General features: G+C 38.8%; 1 protein-coding gene across 1 annotated transcript in view; it reads right to left on the bottom strand.

The window, feature by feature from the left end:
* LOC309631148 (uncharacterized protein) overlaps nucleotides 1–17,971 on the bottom strand; it is a 595,395-nt gene that overhangs the window by 106,178 nt on the left and 471,246 nt on the right. Inside the window, exon 8 of the mRNA XM_082397251.1 lies at nucleotides 1,280–1,418. Within this exon, the coding sequence (XP_082253377.1) occupies nucleotides 1,280–1,328 (49 nt within the window). The 5' untranslated portion in view covers nucleotides 1,329–1,418. The remainder of the gene's footprint in view (nucleotides 1–1,279; nucleotides 1,419–17,971) is intronic.

The following is a 17,971-nucleotide window of genomic DNA, read 5'->3' on the forward strand; positions in this document are numbered from 1 at the left end:
ATTATATTTAAATTCCTTAAACACTGTGGATCTGCCTCATGTGTATGAATGACTGAGGCTTTGTAAATTAAGGGATGTTGTGTGAATAAAGTTATTTGATGGGGTCAAAGGAAAAAAAAGGGTCATAGTTTCCAGATAAAAATGCTCCATATGGCTCATCTACTGGTGGAAAACCCAGAGCGGTACCATTGTACATTTCTGTGTGGAAAGCACACCTCCAAGATGGTCCAGAACTTTTGTCTGCCTTAGCCTCAAATCATTAGCAAAGAGAGTGTGGCATTGATGAGTTATCTATTTGTAGGCACCTGCGGTGAGGCAGGAGTTATTTCCTGTCTATGGCTTTAATGTGTGCACTGCTGTATGCGGCCTTCCAAGTTCCAAGGAGTGAGTTCAACTATGTTTCATTTATAATAAAACTTGTTTTCAATTCAAATTTCATCAACCTGCCCAGAGTCATAAAGAAAAGCAACAAAACCAAATTTCTGTTTCTAGTTTCAATTATCTACATGGAACTTTTTTAAAAGAACTCTAGATTTTAATGATGATCAGGAAGACTCCATTTGGCAGTACCTAGAGGATACAGGGGCCATACTTGGGGAATATTCATTAACATTCAGCAATTTAAGAATCCTTAGTGCTTAATTATCAAAGTGAGTTTAATTACCACAGATACCCATTCATTTAATTGGCTGGAAACACAGAAGAAATTAAATGATACCAATGCCAGTTTGCCCCAAAGTCTTCCTTCCTTATTTATTTACCGTATTTATAAGGGAAGTGTTCATGGTGATTGCCGAAAGTTCTGTGCTAAAAACAAGCCCACAAAACCACAACATTCTCTGTCCTAATTGGGAACCCAGTTAAAATGAAAAGGGCCTTGCATCTTCATGTATCACATAAGTTGTAAATACTCTCTTGCTATTTGAGGACAGCAGGATAACTGGTTTCATAACCAATCACCATCAGTCTAATGGATATTTACCACAGGAAAATGTGACAGGCGGTGGAGAACAAAAGGAGAATCAATGAGCCTCTGTAGTATTATTATCATTCACTGCCTAGAAACACTGCTGCATCATTGCTCTGGTCCTTCCCCAGGCCAGGGAGTTCTCTGAGCCTCAGTTGTTGCTGACGCTGATTTTGCTGGCCAGAGATGCTGATTACTTTGGCTCTTCCCCTTGGGAGGTCAGCCAGGGGTCACAAGGAGAAGCGTGTCCTGTATACCCAGAGGGGACCTCCTGCTCTGTCCCTTGGCATGATCACTGTCATAGTTACCTACTTGGAAAGCCCTGTGTCCCGCTGGCAGGGAGTACTCTGGTCCGCTTCATCACCTTCTCACATTTTCAGCTCTCGGAGCATCAGTAAGACCTGCCTTTCAGCAACTCTGGTTGCTGAGTGAAGAATGGGGAGTCCACCCTCTGAAAGAGAGGAGAGGAGAGCACCTTAGAAACTGTGATAAAAATGATCTCAGGATCTGAAAAGAATCTTGACAAGGCTTGTTGACAAGGCAATGTGATGTAGCAACGTGATGTAGCCACAGTGAACCCTAGGGTGGAAGCAATAGCTTCCTTCTTACTACTACCCTTTTTTCTTCCTAAATCTACCTTTTTTTCTTTTTATATTTTCATGTAAGTTGGTCTTCTTTTTGTATTTCTGATTTGTATTTCAGATTTTTGTATTTCATACTTGGGTAAATCTGTTACCCAATTTTATTGTCTATCACAGCTCCTAGTAGATGTTCAAGGAATATCAATTGGTTATGATTTACTGCCTAGAGAGTTGATGAATGAAACATGGATTTTTTTAAACAAAGTGCTTTTCTGAGCTTTAACCAAAAGCCACAGGTTGTTGAAAAGGTATCAGCCAATTGACTCAATAGAAAATCTGAGGATGCTCTCCTTTCTGCTGTTTCATATGAGAACAGTCTCACAATTTCAATTTCCGAGACTTGACATCTACCAGAGTAATTGCCAGCATCACTGTGGACTCATGTTCATTCTGTCTTCTAGCTGGCAACCCTTTTGATTTACACAGCACTGAAAAGTCAGTGGTGAGGCTTACATTCTTTCTATCCCACTTTCAAACTCTTGGCAGATCTTATTTTCAAAGTGGTCTGGTGGAATGAGGATAGGGCTGCTGAAACCGTCTGATTTTCCAGCATGAATCTTGTTTAAATCTTAATGACATATTAGTTAACATGCTATATGTTGCCAAAGGATGCAGCCAAGTCTTTCTCACTACTGTTCAGGAAAGTAAGATTCTTAACATCTCTAGTCATCTCTGTTTTTAAATAGTGGCCCCACTACAGTAATTTATTTTGGGTTACAGATCCCATGAGTTCACATATACATCTATCTAATTTTGATGTAAGAACAACTTGGGCTAGTGCTTTAGCAGAATTGTTTTAAAAACGAGTAAAGATTTATATAACAATTTTAGATGAAGTGTTATATAATCTAGAGCAAAATCACTTGAACAATACATAATTTAAAAAAAGAAAAGAAAAAAAAAAGGTTGATCAAGAAAGCCATGGGCAAATTAGACCCACTAAGGCTATAATTGAAAGGGTTTATTTGTGTAATAGAGCCAATTTCTGTCCTAATGCAAGCCTGCTACATCCAGACATCAAATTTAGTCTTACTGATCTTCATCTTCAATTTTAAAAGCAGCTCTTAAAAGGCTGCTTGCACAGCCAAAAAAATAACATCTAAAAAATGTACCTTTGAACATCAGCATTGGGCCAAGTTGACTGGTGTTTCAGACTCATCACTTTACTAAGTACCATAGGCAACCATATTTTCTGGAACCCAGAGTAGCAGAGTAGGCAGGTATATTGTGAATGGAGATAGAGGTAGATGGCGAGCGAGAGCGAGCGAGCAAGAGAGAGAAAAAGAGAGAGAGAGAGGCTGAGAATGAAAGAACAAAGACCCAAATGGCTGTGTGTCTGCAGCAGGGTAGAACAGTGAGCAAATTCATTAATTACACCTTCCTACTTCAAATGAGCAAGCTAATTATTTGTTTACCTGAGTCAATATTGCCCCCCAGGCTATAGACAATAGTAAACACCAACAAAGGCAACTGTGTTTGCCATGGCATGAATATATTTCAATTTCAAAGTTTATATTTATCCCACCATAGAGTAAAGTTCAGGCAATATATTTATGTGAAACACCAGTACATAAAGCACAGTCATGGGAATATAACTTCATAAAAGAAGTAATAACTTAAAAATTTTTTTTTGTTCTTCCCACCTATCAAGCATTTCAGTGAAATGTATGCATCTATTTCAGGTTGTCAGGGTATCTTTATATGTCATCATCAAGAAAGTATATATATATATATATATATAAAGGAGCATAGATTTTATATCCTATTTATAGTAAATTATCATATACGTATATATATGTAATAATAATAGTGAATATTTATTGAACATTTACTAGGTACCAGGCACTTGTAACTGGTATATTATGCATGAATAATTACGGAGTAATCGAAAGACTTTTTTTGTTTTGTTCTTTGTGGCATCTCACTGTCCTTTCTAAATTTTGATGAGATTAATATTTAAATCAGCACACTTCAAGTAAAGCAGATTATCCTTTGTAATGTGAATGGGCCTCATCCAATCAGTGGAAGGCCTTAAAAAAACAAAGACTGACCGCCTCTGAGCAAGAAGGAATTCTGCCTGCAGACTGCCTTCAGACCCCTTGAACTGCAGCTCTTTCCTGGAGGTCCAGCCTGCCAACCAACCTGGCAGATTTTGGACTTTCCAGGTCCCACAATTCCTTAAAATAAACATCTCGCTAGACGGATATCTTACCTCTATCTCTATCGTCTCTGTCTCCACACACAACAGAGCCCTACTGGTTCTGTTTCTCTAAAGAACCCTAATCCAACCAGCCGGTTTGCTAGCCAGTTTCGGACCCTTTGAGGCCAGAGCTACGGTGAAGGGAGGGGTGAGAGATGGCTAGGAAATGTCTTCCTTGAACAGCTCTCTGTACCTGACAAATGTCGAAAAAGCTGGCATTTCTCCCTGGAACACTTTCTTGATTCTTCCCAAATCTCACTGTGGAGGCTTGGATGGACCCACCCTCTTGCAGTAAACTTGAACCAATATATGCCTCTTTATAATAGGTGGTCACATGTGATCCTTTTCACAGCCTCTAACACACTGACACTCCTTGTCAGCTTTAGCTGCGGGGCGCTCCAGCCCTCTCAGGCAACTCTGTCTGACAATAGTAGTACTAGGAGACTTTCTCTCTTCTGGGTAGTCTGCCTCTGGTTAATGGAGAATGCTGCTGCATCCTTTGCCCTGACAAATAATGGCTCTGCAGCTGCCCCTAACCCACGGTCCTTCCTCTGCTACCCAGGCACTTGGCTGATCTCTGTCTCAACAGCCCTAGTAATGAATGGAGCAGGAGGCAGGTCTTGCCCCACAGTGTCCTCCAGCCCCACGCATGGTACATCAAGATCTCAAAGTGGTCCTGTTGAAGCCCTTTCTCACTAAAAAACAGTGGATTAAAGGATAATAAGACCACACACCCCAACCTCCCACCCCAAAAGGAATTGTAGGGGCTCAGAACCTACAATGGCTGTCTCCAAAGAAACCCCTTCATAAATGGTTACTCTCTTTCTCCTCTCCTTCCATTTGATAGTTTCAAAGAGGCTGGGAGTTCAAGAGTTGTGTAGCCAATTCATTGCACTTCTCTTTGTAATTTCTGAATTCAGCCTCACAGTCACCTTGATCTCTGCATCCATAACTCAGATGTCTCTGAATGCAGACATGAGGAGGCACATTTGAATTTATTGCTATATTCTGTTTTAAGCACTAACCTGGAATTGCCTCATTTCATTCCTGCACCAAACCCATAGGGAAGCTACTTTATTATTCCCATTTCACCTATGATGAAACTAAGCCAGACATATTAAATAACCTGCCCTGGGTCACCTGGTTAGTGTCAGAGCTAAGTTGCAGACCCAGGGGATCTGATTCCGATTCAAAATCCTAACCACTGCAACACAATGTCAGTCACTGAATATTTACTTGGCACTATTCCAAAATGCAAGTCTACATCCTGATTAGTGAGTTTTCCATTTGATTAACTTCCTTTCCGGGGAAGAAAAATGCCTCTTCCTGACTTTTGGAAATAGATCAATGCTCTATTAAGATCTGGGCACTGGGATTTATTATAAGAATATATTTAGCACCTACTAGGAATTCAGGGCTGTGATCAATTTGGAGGACAATGAAAGAAGCATAAATGAGATTGTAAACCAGTAGTCTGGATTGGAGGAGGAAAACATGATTTTACTTGGATCTCATCCATTTTAATTTCTCTATTAAGTAAGCTAGTCTACGAAAGGGGGAACGAATGGGAAGATGGCATAGGACGTCATGTTATGCTGCATGATTCCCAAGGGATGGGGAGGCTCCTTTCCCCCAAAGACATATTCTCCACTGGCTTTTGGGTGATTAATATCCCACAGCCAGAGATAGTCTCGCTTTAAGCTCTCTTGGCTTAAGACTGTGTTGTGCATTAAAATGTAATGCCTCTGGGAGAATGAACACTTTACTAGCTTTCTTTTACCCCTTTCTCTGCAAGTATCCTTTAGCTTCATTATAGAAAGCATGTGAGGAGAAGGAAAAGGAGGAAAATTCATGATAAAGTGGAGAGAAAAGAAAGTTTTCACCAAACTACCTCAAAGGTCATATTTGCTCACTAGATAGTTTTAGGAATGTATAGATCATCTGTTTCCAGGGAGGAGTGGTTGTGGGCCACTGACGGGGCCACACTGCATGGGATTCGATTCAAAGGCGTGCAGCAAGCATTGCTGCATAATTCTCAGCCCTATTTGTGGCAGGGAGGAAAAAGTGAGATGTTACAAGTTGACTGACATTTGGGTAGATAGTTCTGGGAAAGCAGGAAGAAAGACACTTACTTAATGGGGCTTTTAAAATTAATCATAGTGCCCAGGATAGTAACAAAGAAGGGATTAAAATTTCTTCGTGCAGTGAAATTACAGAGATTTTCATTTTACCCCTGACGCCCAAAGACAGGGCAGGTGGAAATCTGATTACTTGGTGGAGGAACCTGAGGTGGGGAGGGAGGAGCGGTGTGGAAGGAGGGGCGTTAGACATGGGAGAAATCCTTGGTTAGAAGAGAGCAGATCCCAGTGAAACGGAGCCAGGCTAGATCCTGCGAAGAGAGAGAGAGAGAGGGAGGAGAAATAACGTTTGGTAAGGAATGCTGGACAGATGACTGAACAGAGATATATGCTACTCAATTTTAAATTTGCCTCCTTTGCTGAGGTGTGATTACACCCTTCTATTTCTCCCAAATCTTTTAATTTTTATTAAAAAAAATTTTTTTTTATATGATAAGCTTACTATGTACCAAGCAGTGTATTATGTGCTTTATATGTATTCTTTTTTTTTAAAACATCTTTATTGGAGTATAATTGCTTTACAATGGTGTGTTAGTTTCTGCTTTATAACAAAGTGAATCAGTTATACACATACATATGTCCTCATATCTCTTCCCTCTTGCGTCTCCCTCCCTCCCACCCTCCCTATCCCACCCCTCTAGGTTCTCCCAAATCTTGAATGAAGGTTGTATATACGACAGTAGTGTATTAGGGATATACTAGCAAAGGAAAAGGAAGAACGTGTGTCCATGCATGGGGTGATGGATTTAGATAGAAGGACTGCAGCTGTGAAGGCAAGGTGGGGAGTGGGAAAAGGAGAATAGAGTTAGAAGAAAAAGTATCCTTTCCAGGAATCGTCAGGAACATAGTGGGAGGGGCTGGACATACTGCAGACACCTATGATGGGGTCCTGGGAATTTTTCTGAGCTATCAAAAGAAAGGATAACCAGAGGCTGCAAAACATGGAGATATTCAGGTGACCTGTATGAATCATATTTTTCAAATGTATGCAAATGCAACTGCACTTAATTACATAAATATGCACGCACATATATAAACATGTAAAACATTATAAATATATAAATATAAATACATAGGTATAACATAACATTTATATACATATATATAACACTACTGAATTCATAGGAGTTTTGATCATTACATATTTTTCTGAATCATGGATGCTACAATCACGTAGGCAATGGCAACAATATTAATATTTAAAAGGAATACACTTGGAAAGGATGGAAGGCAAAGCCTGCAAAATCTCCTTCAAAATTTCCAATACACCTCCAAGAAGTCTAGCCAGAAGAAGCAGATTTAAAATCTGTAGGAAGAAGGTATGGCTTTCCCACGAACGGGATGGCTTCTCCCACACTGACTTGCTGTAACTATGTTTCTCCCCAGCACATGTGTTTTGAGAACCATTGCATTTCACTTCCTTACCCCCATGGTGCTTCAGGCCTTGACATTAAGAAGTACGAGACAAGAAAAATGTATTAATCCACTTCTCTTGTGTTTGTTCTTCCTTTAGTTTTAATGCATGCATTTTCTTACACAACTAGGATATTTTAACTATGATTGTCATTCATTAACTTTTCTCGCCAATTACAACTATCCCCTCAAGGTCAGGGTCTCTAGGGAAGTAGCTGAGAGAACATACACAGCGCAGATGTGCCAAATGATTCTGCAGGCTGAGAAATTAACTGAAAATGAGTTATATGCTCTCAGTGTAAACCTGGCAGGGGGGATGGTACTTTCAGCCCGAGACTGGAATCAGATTTCCTCCACTGGGGCTGCCCCGGCACTTGGCATAGCCTGTTAACAAGGCCAACTTGGTTCCTCACGGTACAGTAACAGCACGGGTGTTGGGTCGGAGCTCTGTGTGGTTGAGTGGGGAAGGCAGAGATGAAATCCAGCTAATGGGAGAGCCCTGGGTTTCGATTTTATCACCAAATAAGTGAGCATCGACAGCCTTAAATAAAGTCAGCACTATCGGTTCTTAATGCCCAGTTTTCACATTTACCACACTCCCCAAGCATTTGTAATAATTCCTGGACACTTGGTGGGTGCATTTTGTTTCTCAAGAAGAAATTCCTTTTCCACATGATTAAAGGAATCTGTAACAAAGCATATTATTAAGTGGCCATCGATGTTTCTACTTTTTATTTCAAGGTGTTGATTTCTCTTTTTCTCTGGTTTTCAACCATTTTATTACTAGAGAGTAAGAGATAAGACAGGATAGACAGGAAGATAAAAGGAATGTGGAATTTATCAGTGATTGTGTCATTTAATGCCTTTTTAAAGCATGTCAATGAATTTTAAAAGTATATTTTGCTTCAGTAGAATCTGAAGCTCCTTGAGGGGAGGTTAAATGTTGTTTGTTTGTTTTGTATTCATCAATCACAGTGATGTCCCAGTAATTTTCAGTCTTGGCTGTAGACTCATTTGCCTGTACATGTACCATCAAAACACTGAGAAAAGAATGTGAATGTTATTCTGTTTACCAGAGTCATATATTTCAGGACTGCTGGAGCCTAGCTCAAGACGACAATCATTCTCTCCATGGCCTTTCCTTAAACTCCACCAGATTCTTAAAATGAACCAATTGCCTTCTTTTTATATATTGATTATGTGATACATGTGCCATTCCAATTTAAAAGCTAAGCTCTAAATGTAGGGCTTCCTAATTCTTCAAAAGGTTTATACTAAGATTCCAACTCATTCTCTTCTTGTATTTCATTTTAGATGAAGTATGGTGATGTTGGAAAGATTACGTTACATGATGAGGGTGTGTAAAATTGTACTACGGAGGTAACTCTCAGGGAGAGCTGGAGAGAGAAGGAGGTGCTCTGAAGGCTGTTTTGACTTATCCCCCAGGCAGCCAGACCCATGGTAGAGTAGGGAGTGAATTATACCTAGACAGAGCATCGCATGCAGCTCAACAGATAATAAGCAAACACTTTTGCCACCATGTGCTCTTTTCTATACATTGCCATCTTTGCCTTGTCTCTGTCCCACAGATTCAAATGGTCTTCACAAAGCTTTGCCATTCTACAAAACTGGTAACACATTGGCCTGTGTCTAAGGCCATGTGCAGTGTGTAGGAGAGAAACAACTGTGAAATTCAAGAGAAATACATCCACTGGGACCTTAGTTTGGGTTTCACTTAAGGTTCTATTTTATTTCCATTACTTTATCAAAGCATTTAAGAGATGCAAATGTTTGCCCCTCAACTCCCAAACTGAAAGTATCAGTACCAGGAATGGTTTCAGTAGACTTCCATGCTGGGTTGAAGATATCATGAAAAAGAGCTTGCTTAAGTTTGCAAAAGCTTTGAGGACAGGAATGAGGATAAAACGCTACTGTTTGTTCAGTCTTTTCATGTATCCTCCATTGAAACCACGCAAGGGCCTGGGGATTTCTTGGCAGAAGCAGTATTGCAAATGGTCGATTTATTGGCATCAAAGACAACAATATGAAACAGTCAGGCTCTGCACACTTTCTCCAGCATGAAGTCCAAACAGAGATCTGATTACATCTGTTTATCTGAAATGTTTCACCAAGTAATTCACTGCTTTGGGTTTGTAAAGAACCAGGGCTTGGCTGGGAGGGTGTAAGTATTTAGGGCGGAGATGGAATATCAACCACCTGGAAGGTAAACAGAGGACTTTGCTAAGAGCAGAAACCACCGCAAGCAATATTAATTTTGTCTTTTGATTGTGCCATGAGTACAAGCCTTTACAAAAGACAAAAGTCTTCATATGTACTGTGATTAGCTTAACCTTGTCTGTCTTCTGCACAGCCCCTCCGAGCCTGCTGGCTTTCAGCTGTGTCTCTACAGCCTGAGTTTGAGATGACTGCATCAAATCAGTTCAGTACTACTGAGTTTCCCACACAAGTATGTTGATGTCGGTACATTTGAGGCAGAACTCCGTTAAAAATCACTGCATTACAGTGCTATATTTAAAATAGAAAACCAACAAGGACCTACTGTATAGCACAGAGAACTCTGCTCAATACTCTGTAATAACCTAAATGGAAAAAGAATTTGAAAAAGAATAGATACATGTATATGTATAACTGAATCACTTTGCTGTACACCTGAAACTAACACAACATTGTTAATCAACTATACTCCAATATAAAATAAAATTTTTTTTTAAAAGTCACTGCAGTAGGATGGAGAAAACCTTGTTTCCAATCCCGGCCCTGTCATTTCCCGAACTTGAGACACTGGACAAAGTCCTTTAACTTCTCTGCAGCTTAGCAATCTCATGAGTAAAAGACAAGAAGTAAGATCTTTTCACAGGACTTGGGTGAGGCTCAAAGGAGACCACGTGGAAAGCCCTTGGAAGTGGCAAAGTGCGACATGTTAGCTGGCCTCCCTCTTACATACCTACCCTCATCTCCAACCAATCTAGCCACCACTTGGCAGCCTCCAGGGAGCTCGTCTGTGGCAAAGCTAAATACCACATTCCCCACATAGCCTGACCTCGCGGCAACAATTAAGATTTGTTGAGCTTTTTCATCACATTCCCCTTCTTTTTCAGAATCTTAGATTTCAGTAGAAAATGCCTTGACTAAGACTTTAGCTGACAGACTGGAAATTAGAGCAGGGAAGATAATGTGAAAGAACCATATGAAAACAGACAAATATCTTCGAGGAACATTTTATACTTTTAAAGCATCTATGGCTTCTTTTCTTTTTTTATCTTTTACCCCTTTCCAAAAAAATCATTAAAAAAAATTTTAAATATTTTATATATAAGAGAGTATAATGAATAAAAGTATAGAAAATAAAAATATAAACATCTGTGAAACTGCCACATAGTTTACTAAAAAGAAATATCACCAATGTGTTTATAGCTTGCCCCCAAGCTCCCATCCCCGGTATATTTCTTCCCCATCATAACCACTTACTTCCCCTTAGAGTTAACTTCTATCCTAAATTCGATAGTAATCACTTTCTTGCTCTGCTTTATAGTTTTATCACCCAGAGATGTATCTCCAAATAATATAATTTAGTTTTGAGGGCTATTTTCAGGATTCTCTATAGATGGAATCATACTGAGTATACATTCTTCTTGTCTTGATTTTTTTTGGTTCAACATTATGTTTGAAAAAGTCATTGTTTGTTGCATGTAGCTATAGTTCATGAATATTCACTGTAGAATAACATGCCATTTGTAAGTATGTAGTTCATTTCATTTGTTGTCATACTGTTGATGGAAATTTGGATTTTTTCCAGTTTGTGGCTATTAGGAGCAATGATGCTTTTAAGAAGTTCCTGCATTTGTCTTCATGTGCAACAGTTTCTCTCCATTGCAGCAGTCATGTTCAGTCAAAGGTTGTGCACATCTTCAGCTTTGCAAGATAATACACAATTATTTTCCAAAAGAGTTGTAGCCATTGGTAATCTTACCACCCTTTGTCTTTTCTCTACATGCTATCACTTAGACTTTTGCTTTTACCTTCAAGTGGACTTATGAAAAACTCTTGACTCTAGTTTCAGTGTCTTGTTTCTCTGACATAGCTTTGGGGCATGGTTTAAATAAACTATTGTTGGTGATCTGGGTGGGTTGACAGGATTGGCCCGTGTATTACTTTCCTGGGGCTGCCATAGACTTGGTGGCTGAAAACAACAGGAATCTAGTCTTTCAGAGTTCTGTTGGCCAGAAGTCCAATCCAGAGCAATGCTCCCTCTGAAGACTCTCAGGGAGAATCTTTCCTTGCTTCTTCCTAGCTGCTGCTGTCTCCTAGCAATCCTTGGCCTTCCTTGGCTTGTAGCTGCATCACTCCAATCTCTGCCTCTCTCTTTGCATGGCTCTTTTTCTGTGTCTCCTCTTATAAAGATACCAATCGTTCAATTTAGGGTTCACTCCAAACCCAGGATGACTTCGTCTCAAGATCCTTAACTAATTACATCTGCAAAGACTCTATTTTCAAATAATCACACTCCCAGATATTGGGGGTAAGAACTTCAGCATATCTTTTGGAGAACACAACTCAAACCACTATGGCTTGCAATGAGGGAAGGAAAGAGGTCAGGAGGGGGAAAATTATCAGTTTGTGAAACAATTACTATACAAATAATTTTTGATTGCTTCAGATGTTAACATTTCCCATAGGAGAGCAATTTAAGAGTTGCCTACTCAAAATAACACACCAGTTTTGATATATATATATCCTTTGATCCTATTAGGTTCATTTTACAGACAGGCAAGTAGTTGAAAGAACTAGGTCATGGACTTCCTTGGTAGCGCAGTGGTTAAGAATCTGCCTGCCAATGCAGGGGACACAGGTTCAATCCCTGGTCCGGGAAGATCCCACATGCCGCAGAGCAACTAAGCCCGTGCACCACAACTGCTGAGCCTGCGCTCTGGAGCCCAAGAGCCACAACTGCTGAGCCCATGTGTCACAACTACCGAGCCCACGTGCTGCAACTACTGAAGCCTGCGTGCTGTGACTACTGAAGCCCGAGGACCTAGAGCCTGTGCTCCACAACAAGAGAAGCCACCACAATGAGAAGCCCGCGCACCACAATGAAGGGTGGCCCCCATACCGCAACTAGAGAAAGCCCGTGTGCAGCAACGAAGACCCAACGCAGCCAAAAAAAAAAAAAAAGAAAGAAAGAACTAGGTCAGGGTTCTGGGGAGGTCACATAGGGTATGTGCGCCCCATCTGTGCACCTGAGTCCTCTACTGGATCCAGACAATAGAGGGAGAACTCAGAAGTTGTCCATAAAAGAGCCATTTTTCCAAGACACACTCTGATTCTGTGTGAGTTGGAGTCCTAGTTTTAGTGCCATAAAAAGTTTGTAAAGGTGAAAACTCATCTTGTCTACATAAAATTTTCCTTTCATTAAAAACCTTGGTCTGCATTCTTTTACGACTTGGCAGGGCTGAGCTTAGTGTTAGAGGGAAGAACATTTCATGGATGCAGAAGCCGAGCCCAAAGCTTCCCTGACCAAATCCAGCCCTGCCCTTCCCCAGCCACAGTGCCTGCATTATACCTTCAGAGAGAGTTCTCACTGTGGGTTCCACTGCTGAGTACAGGAGCACCCTGTTGAAATTCAAAGGTTTCAGATGGGGGGGGCGGGTGGAGATGGAAGAGGCCATTAAACAATTTTCAGGCATCACTACTTGAGACATTAGGTTAACAGACAACATCTTATAATTTACCTGGCACGGTTCTAAGGTGTTAAGCTCAGAACCCATAGCTTTACTGGGGATGAGGAGCATGGGGAGGAGTTAAGGAAGGCTTGGATCAGAGGCTGCAACTTGCTTAGATAACGTCTTCTATCAGAGACACTAGAACCTTTGAAGATGGCAGAGTCAGAGCTGGTGAGTTGCCTGACTGTTACAATTAGGACCCAGTGTACCTTTCTCTTGAGCTGCTTTCTTCCTGATATGAATCAGCTAGCTCTAAAGCTTGGCTCCCACCCTTTACTCCAACTCTAGTGTATTGTCCTCTCAATTCTTGGTGACTTCTCTCCAAAACAACAGGTACGTGACCCTTAAAAACAACAATTTTGTTACAATATAATTTATGTACAATAAAGTGTGTACATGTAATAAATACAATAACTTGAGCTTTGATATCTGTATACACCCAAGAAACATCATTGCAATTGAGATACAGCCTATTTTTATCTCCCCTCCCTGCCAAAATATCCTCTCACCCCTTTAAAAATCCATTCTACCCCCTGCCTTTGTCACCAGGCAACCACCAGTCTACTTTCTGTCATTATAAGCTGGTTTGCATTTTCTAAATTTCATACAAATGGAAAAATAAAGAATATACTCTTATTTCTTTCAATCATAATAATTTTGAGATTCCTCTATTTTGTTGCATAAATTGGTAGTTTGATATTTTTTATTGGTGGGTAGTATTTCTTTGTATGGGCATATCCCACTTTATCTATTCAGCTGTTTAATAGATGGTTGGGGACCCATCCCCAGTATTTTTGTATCATGAAAAATGCTGCTATGAACATTTGTATTCAAGCTTTTGTGTGGCTATATTTTCTTTTATTTCTCCTGGGCAAATACCTAGAAGTAAAATGGCTGGGTTTTATAGTAGCTATATGACTAACTTTATAGGAAGCTCCTAAACATTTTTCCAATTTGATTTTATCATTTTATGTTCCCAACAAAACAGTATGAAAATTCCAATTACTTCATATTCTCACCAATGTTTGATTTTGTTAATCCTATTAATGTCAGCTATTTCAATGGATATGTAATAGGATCTCATTATGATTTTAGTTTTTGTTTCCTTTATGACAACATGTTGAATACATTTTCATATACTTATTGGCTGTCATGTGTTCTTTTCTGACCTGTATTTTCAAATCTTTTCCTCATTTATTAAGTAGCTTTTTGTCTTACTATTGAGTTGTGATATGTCTTTATGTATTCTTAATAAAGTCCTGTGTCAGAACTACGTATTAGAAATATTTTCTTCTGTTTTGTGGTTTGCCTTTCATTTTCATAGTGATGTCTTTCAAAGAGCAAATGTTTTAAATTTGATAAAATAAAATTTATGAATTTTTAAAATTTATGGTTTGTACTTTCTGGCTTTCTGTGTTCTGTCTAAAAATCTTTGCCTATCCCAGGGATACAATTATTTTTATTCTTATATGTTTTTTGAGAAGTTTTATAGGTAAGTTTTAACTTTAGGTCTGTGATCTATTTTAAGTTAATTTTTTCTATGTTATGATGTAAGAGATGATCATTTTTTTCATACAGATATCTGTATCCCTTTGCTACCACAATATATTATCTATAAATATTTCTATACGTAACTATGTGTATCTATATTAAGCTAAGCAGGAGTTCATACTAATGTCTCCAACTGTAATCCATTTCCATATGTATTAGTAGCCTAGCTATTGTCTGATCTTGGATTTTAGCACTTGTAGTGCGTGTATGGTGGTTGTTGGCAAGTTTTAACTAGCAATTCAATCTGTGTAGTGGATATAAGGTATTCAAAACTTCTTTTTCTTTTTTGTACTATTTTGGAAATTTTTGTTTTTGAAGTGATGCTACTTTGGGGAAAAGTCTTCATCTATTTGGAGATGTGTCTTAACTTTATTCTGATGCTGAATGTTCTTTAAAACTGTCATAAATATTATTACAGCAAAATATTAATATCTGATTAGGTATTCTCTAGTATAGTTCAAATTTGTTTGTATAAAATAAAGTACTTGGTGAACATAATCACCAGGTTTCTTTTATGTACTTTTGTGTACTCTTAGACATATATATACTTTATATATACTTTTATACATATATATATATATATATACTTTTATTTTTTAAAGTGTTTAACTAAAGACGTATGAATCATCCCCAGATGTGCACTGATATAAGCAGAAAAATCACCTGAAAAAGTTGACCAGAGGGCTTCCCTGGTGGCGCAGTGGTTGAGAATCTGCCTGCCAATGCAGGGGACACAGGTTCGAGCCCTGGTCTGGGAAGATCCCACATGCCGCAGAGCGACTAGGCCCGTGAGCCACAATTACTGAGCCTGCACGTCTGGAGCCTGTGCTCCGCAACAAGAGAGGCCGCGATAGTGAGAGGCCCGCGCACCGCGATGAAGAGTGGCCCCCACTCGCCACAACTAGAGAAAGCCCTCGCACAGAAACAAGACCCAACACAGCCATAAATAAAATTAAAAAAAAAAAAAAAAAAAAAAAAGTTGACCAGAAAGTCCATTGCTATTTTCCAATAGGGGTATTTATTGAGAAGCGCATCAGTGGTCTCATCTTTATATACTTCCTCTGTTAAAAAATGTTTCTTTTAATTTCTCTTTGAATCTGGCAGGCCTTATTTATATAACTGATAGAGAAATTCAACTTTGATTCTCAGCTTGCAAGAAAAAGAGTGAGGAAGATATATATATTTAAATGAACTATTTAATAGCATGCTTTTTTTTAATGCAGAGAAGTATAAAGAAGAAAATAAGAGTTGGACTACAATATCCCTGCTCAGATAACCTTGTTGGGATTTTTATCAAATGAAATTAATAATGTATTTGGCTAGAAAATCTAAAAAGGTACAAAATGAAAAATAAAATTTTTTCTCTTTGCTCCAGTCTCAATTCTCAAGCTTTCTCCAAAATGTAACAGATTTATGGTTTCTTCTATACCTTACAGTTGGGGCGGGGGGCACTGTATATACTTGCATCTCTCTCTCCCCTGTATATTTTTATTCTTATTTTATGGCAAAAGGATCATACTAGATATACTATGCCACCCTTTGCTTTCTTCACTTACATTATGAGATATTACCATTTAATTTCATACAAATCTAACTCATCCTTTTTAATGATTTTACATTGATTTATTAAGTCATCTTCCTATAATTTGCCTAATCCCCATTGATGGACTCAGATTGTATCCAGTTTTAGTCTTTTACAAACAATGCTCCAACGAACACCCATAGGTGTGAAGATAGAGTCACTCCACACACTCACACACACATTTACACATACACAAACTTATATATATTTTTTCATGTATATCCAGGGAAATTCTTATTTATTTATTTATTGGCCATGCAGCATGGATTGAACCCGGGCCACAGCAGTGAAAGTGCCGAATCTTAACCACTAGACCACCAGGGAACTCCCCAGGGAAACTCTTAGTAGTGATTTTTTTTATTTGGGTGTGTGTATATGCAGTAAAATCATCAGGTTAAAAAGCATGGGTGTCATATGTTGATAGGTATTGGCAAATTTTCCTATAGTAAAATTATACCCAATTATTATCTCACCAACAATTTATAGGAGCCCGTATTTCCCAGATCTTTGACAGCATAAGATAACCTCAAATGTTTAATTTTTTGTTTTCCTGAGAAAACAAAACACAGTATCTCATTACTGTTTAATTTACATTTTCATTAAGGAATGAGACAAGCATCTTTTTTATGCTAACTGGCTATTTGTATTGCTTTTTGTAAATTGCCTCTTCACATCCTTTTTCTACTTTTTCTACTGGGTTATAAGTCATGCTTCTATTGGTTGATTTGAATGTTATTTATAAATAGAGAAATATAGGCTTTAATTGCTCATAGATATGGCAAATATATTTTTTTCTTGCTCTGTTGAGGTTGTTTTGTTTTTGTACAGAGGTTTTTAATTTTTCTGTTATATATCATCTCAGAAAAAAAATTACCTATTCATATAACCTTATGCCTTCCAAGGAGTATCTTCATTTATTTTCTTTAAAGTTACATCTCACTATGTAGGTAAGGATTCTGCTTCCATTCAAAGCCAGCTGAGTATTCTTTTATCAGAGAAGAGGAAAGAAGAGAAAGCAGCTTGTCTTGCCCAGGTGCAGACTGCTCAAGTAGAGAGCTGAGCCCAGAAGGTTTTGTTCCCTCCCGGGGCTCAGATGAAGCACTGTTTATTTCCTTACCTTCCTCTGCTTCGCAATTAATTTGGGGCAAAAGAAGCCTGAAATAGATACTAAGAGAAAAAAAGGGTATTTTTGTTTTGTTTTCAAATTTTAAGCTTATTCCATATATGACACTAAATACACTTTAAGATTCTTGATTTTAAACTCTTAGCACTTTTTATTTGGGGTACATGTGTTCAAAATACAGGTCACTCTCTTTGTAATTTTTTTCTCCACTTAAACAAGCTTTAGTTTGGGGAATTTTTATATAAATGACACTTTTACCTTTGTCATTTGAAGAGGTTTGAAGAAATTGCAGAGAGCAAGTTTGTCTTAGGAACTCTTCAGTGAAGAAATAACAGGAGTATATATCAAGATTCCCAGACTTTATTTGCATCCTCTTAGCCATAGATGTGATGAAAGACTGCCAGAAATTTCAGAGATTTTAATAGAGTGCCAGAGCTAATGAAGTGAGATTTTTAACCAAGTGATTGCATGAAGGGAAGATCACTGTTTCTCACAAGACACCAGAGAAATCCACTGAGTCCCAAGATGACCTTCGAGCTAGCCAACTCCTGGCCATGCACTTGCATCGCAGGTTTGTTGGGAAGTCCTTAGGTCCCAGGCAGAGCTTCTAGTCTT

Source organism: Balaenoptera borealis (assembly GCF_965194805.1).
Source record: "Balaenoptera borealis genome assembly, chromosome: 6".
NCBI lineage: Eukaryota > Metazoa > Chordata > Mammalia > Artiodactyla > Balaenopteridae > Balaenoptera > Balaenoptera borealis.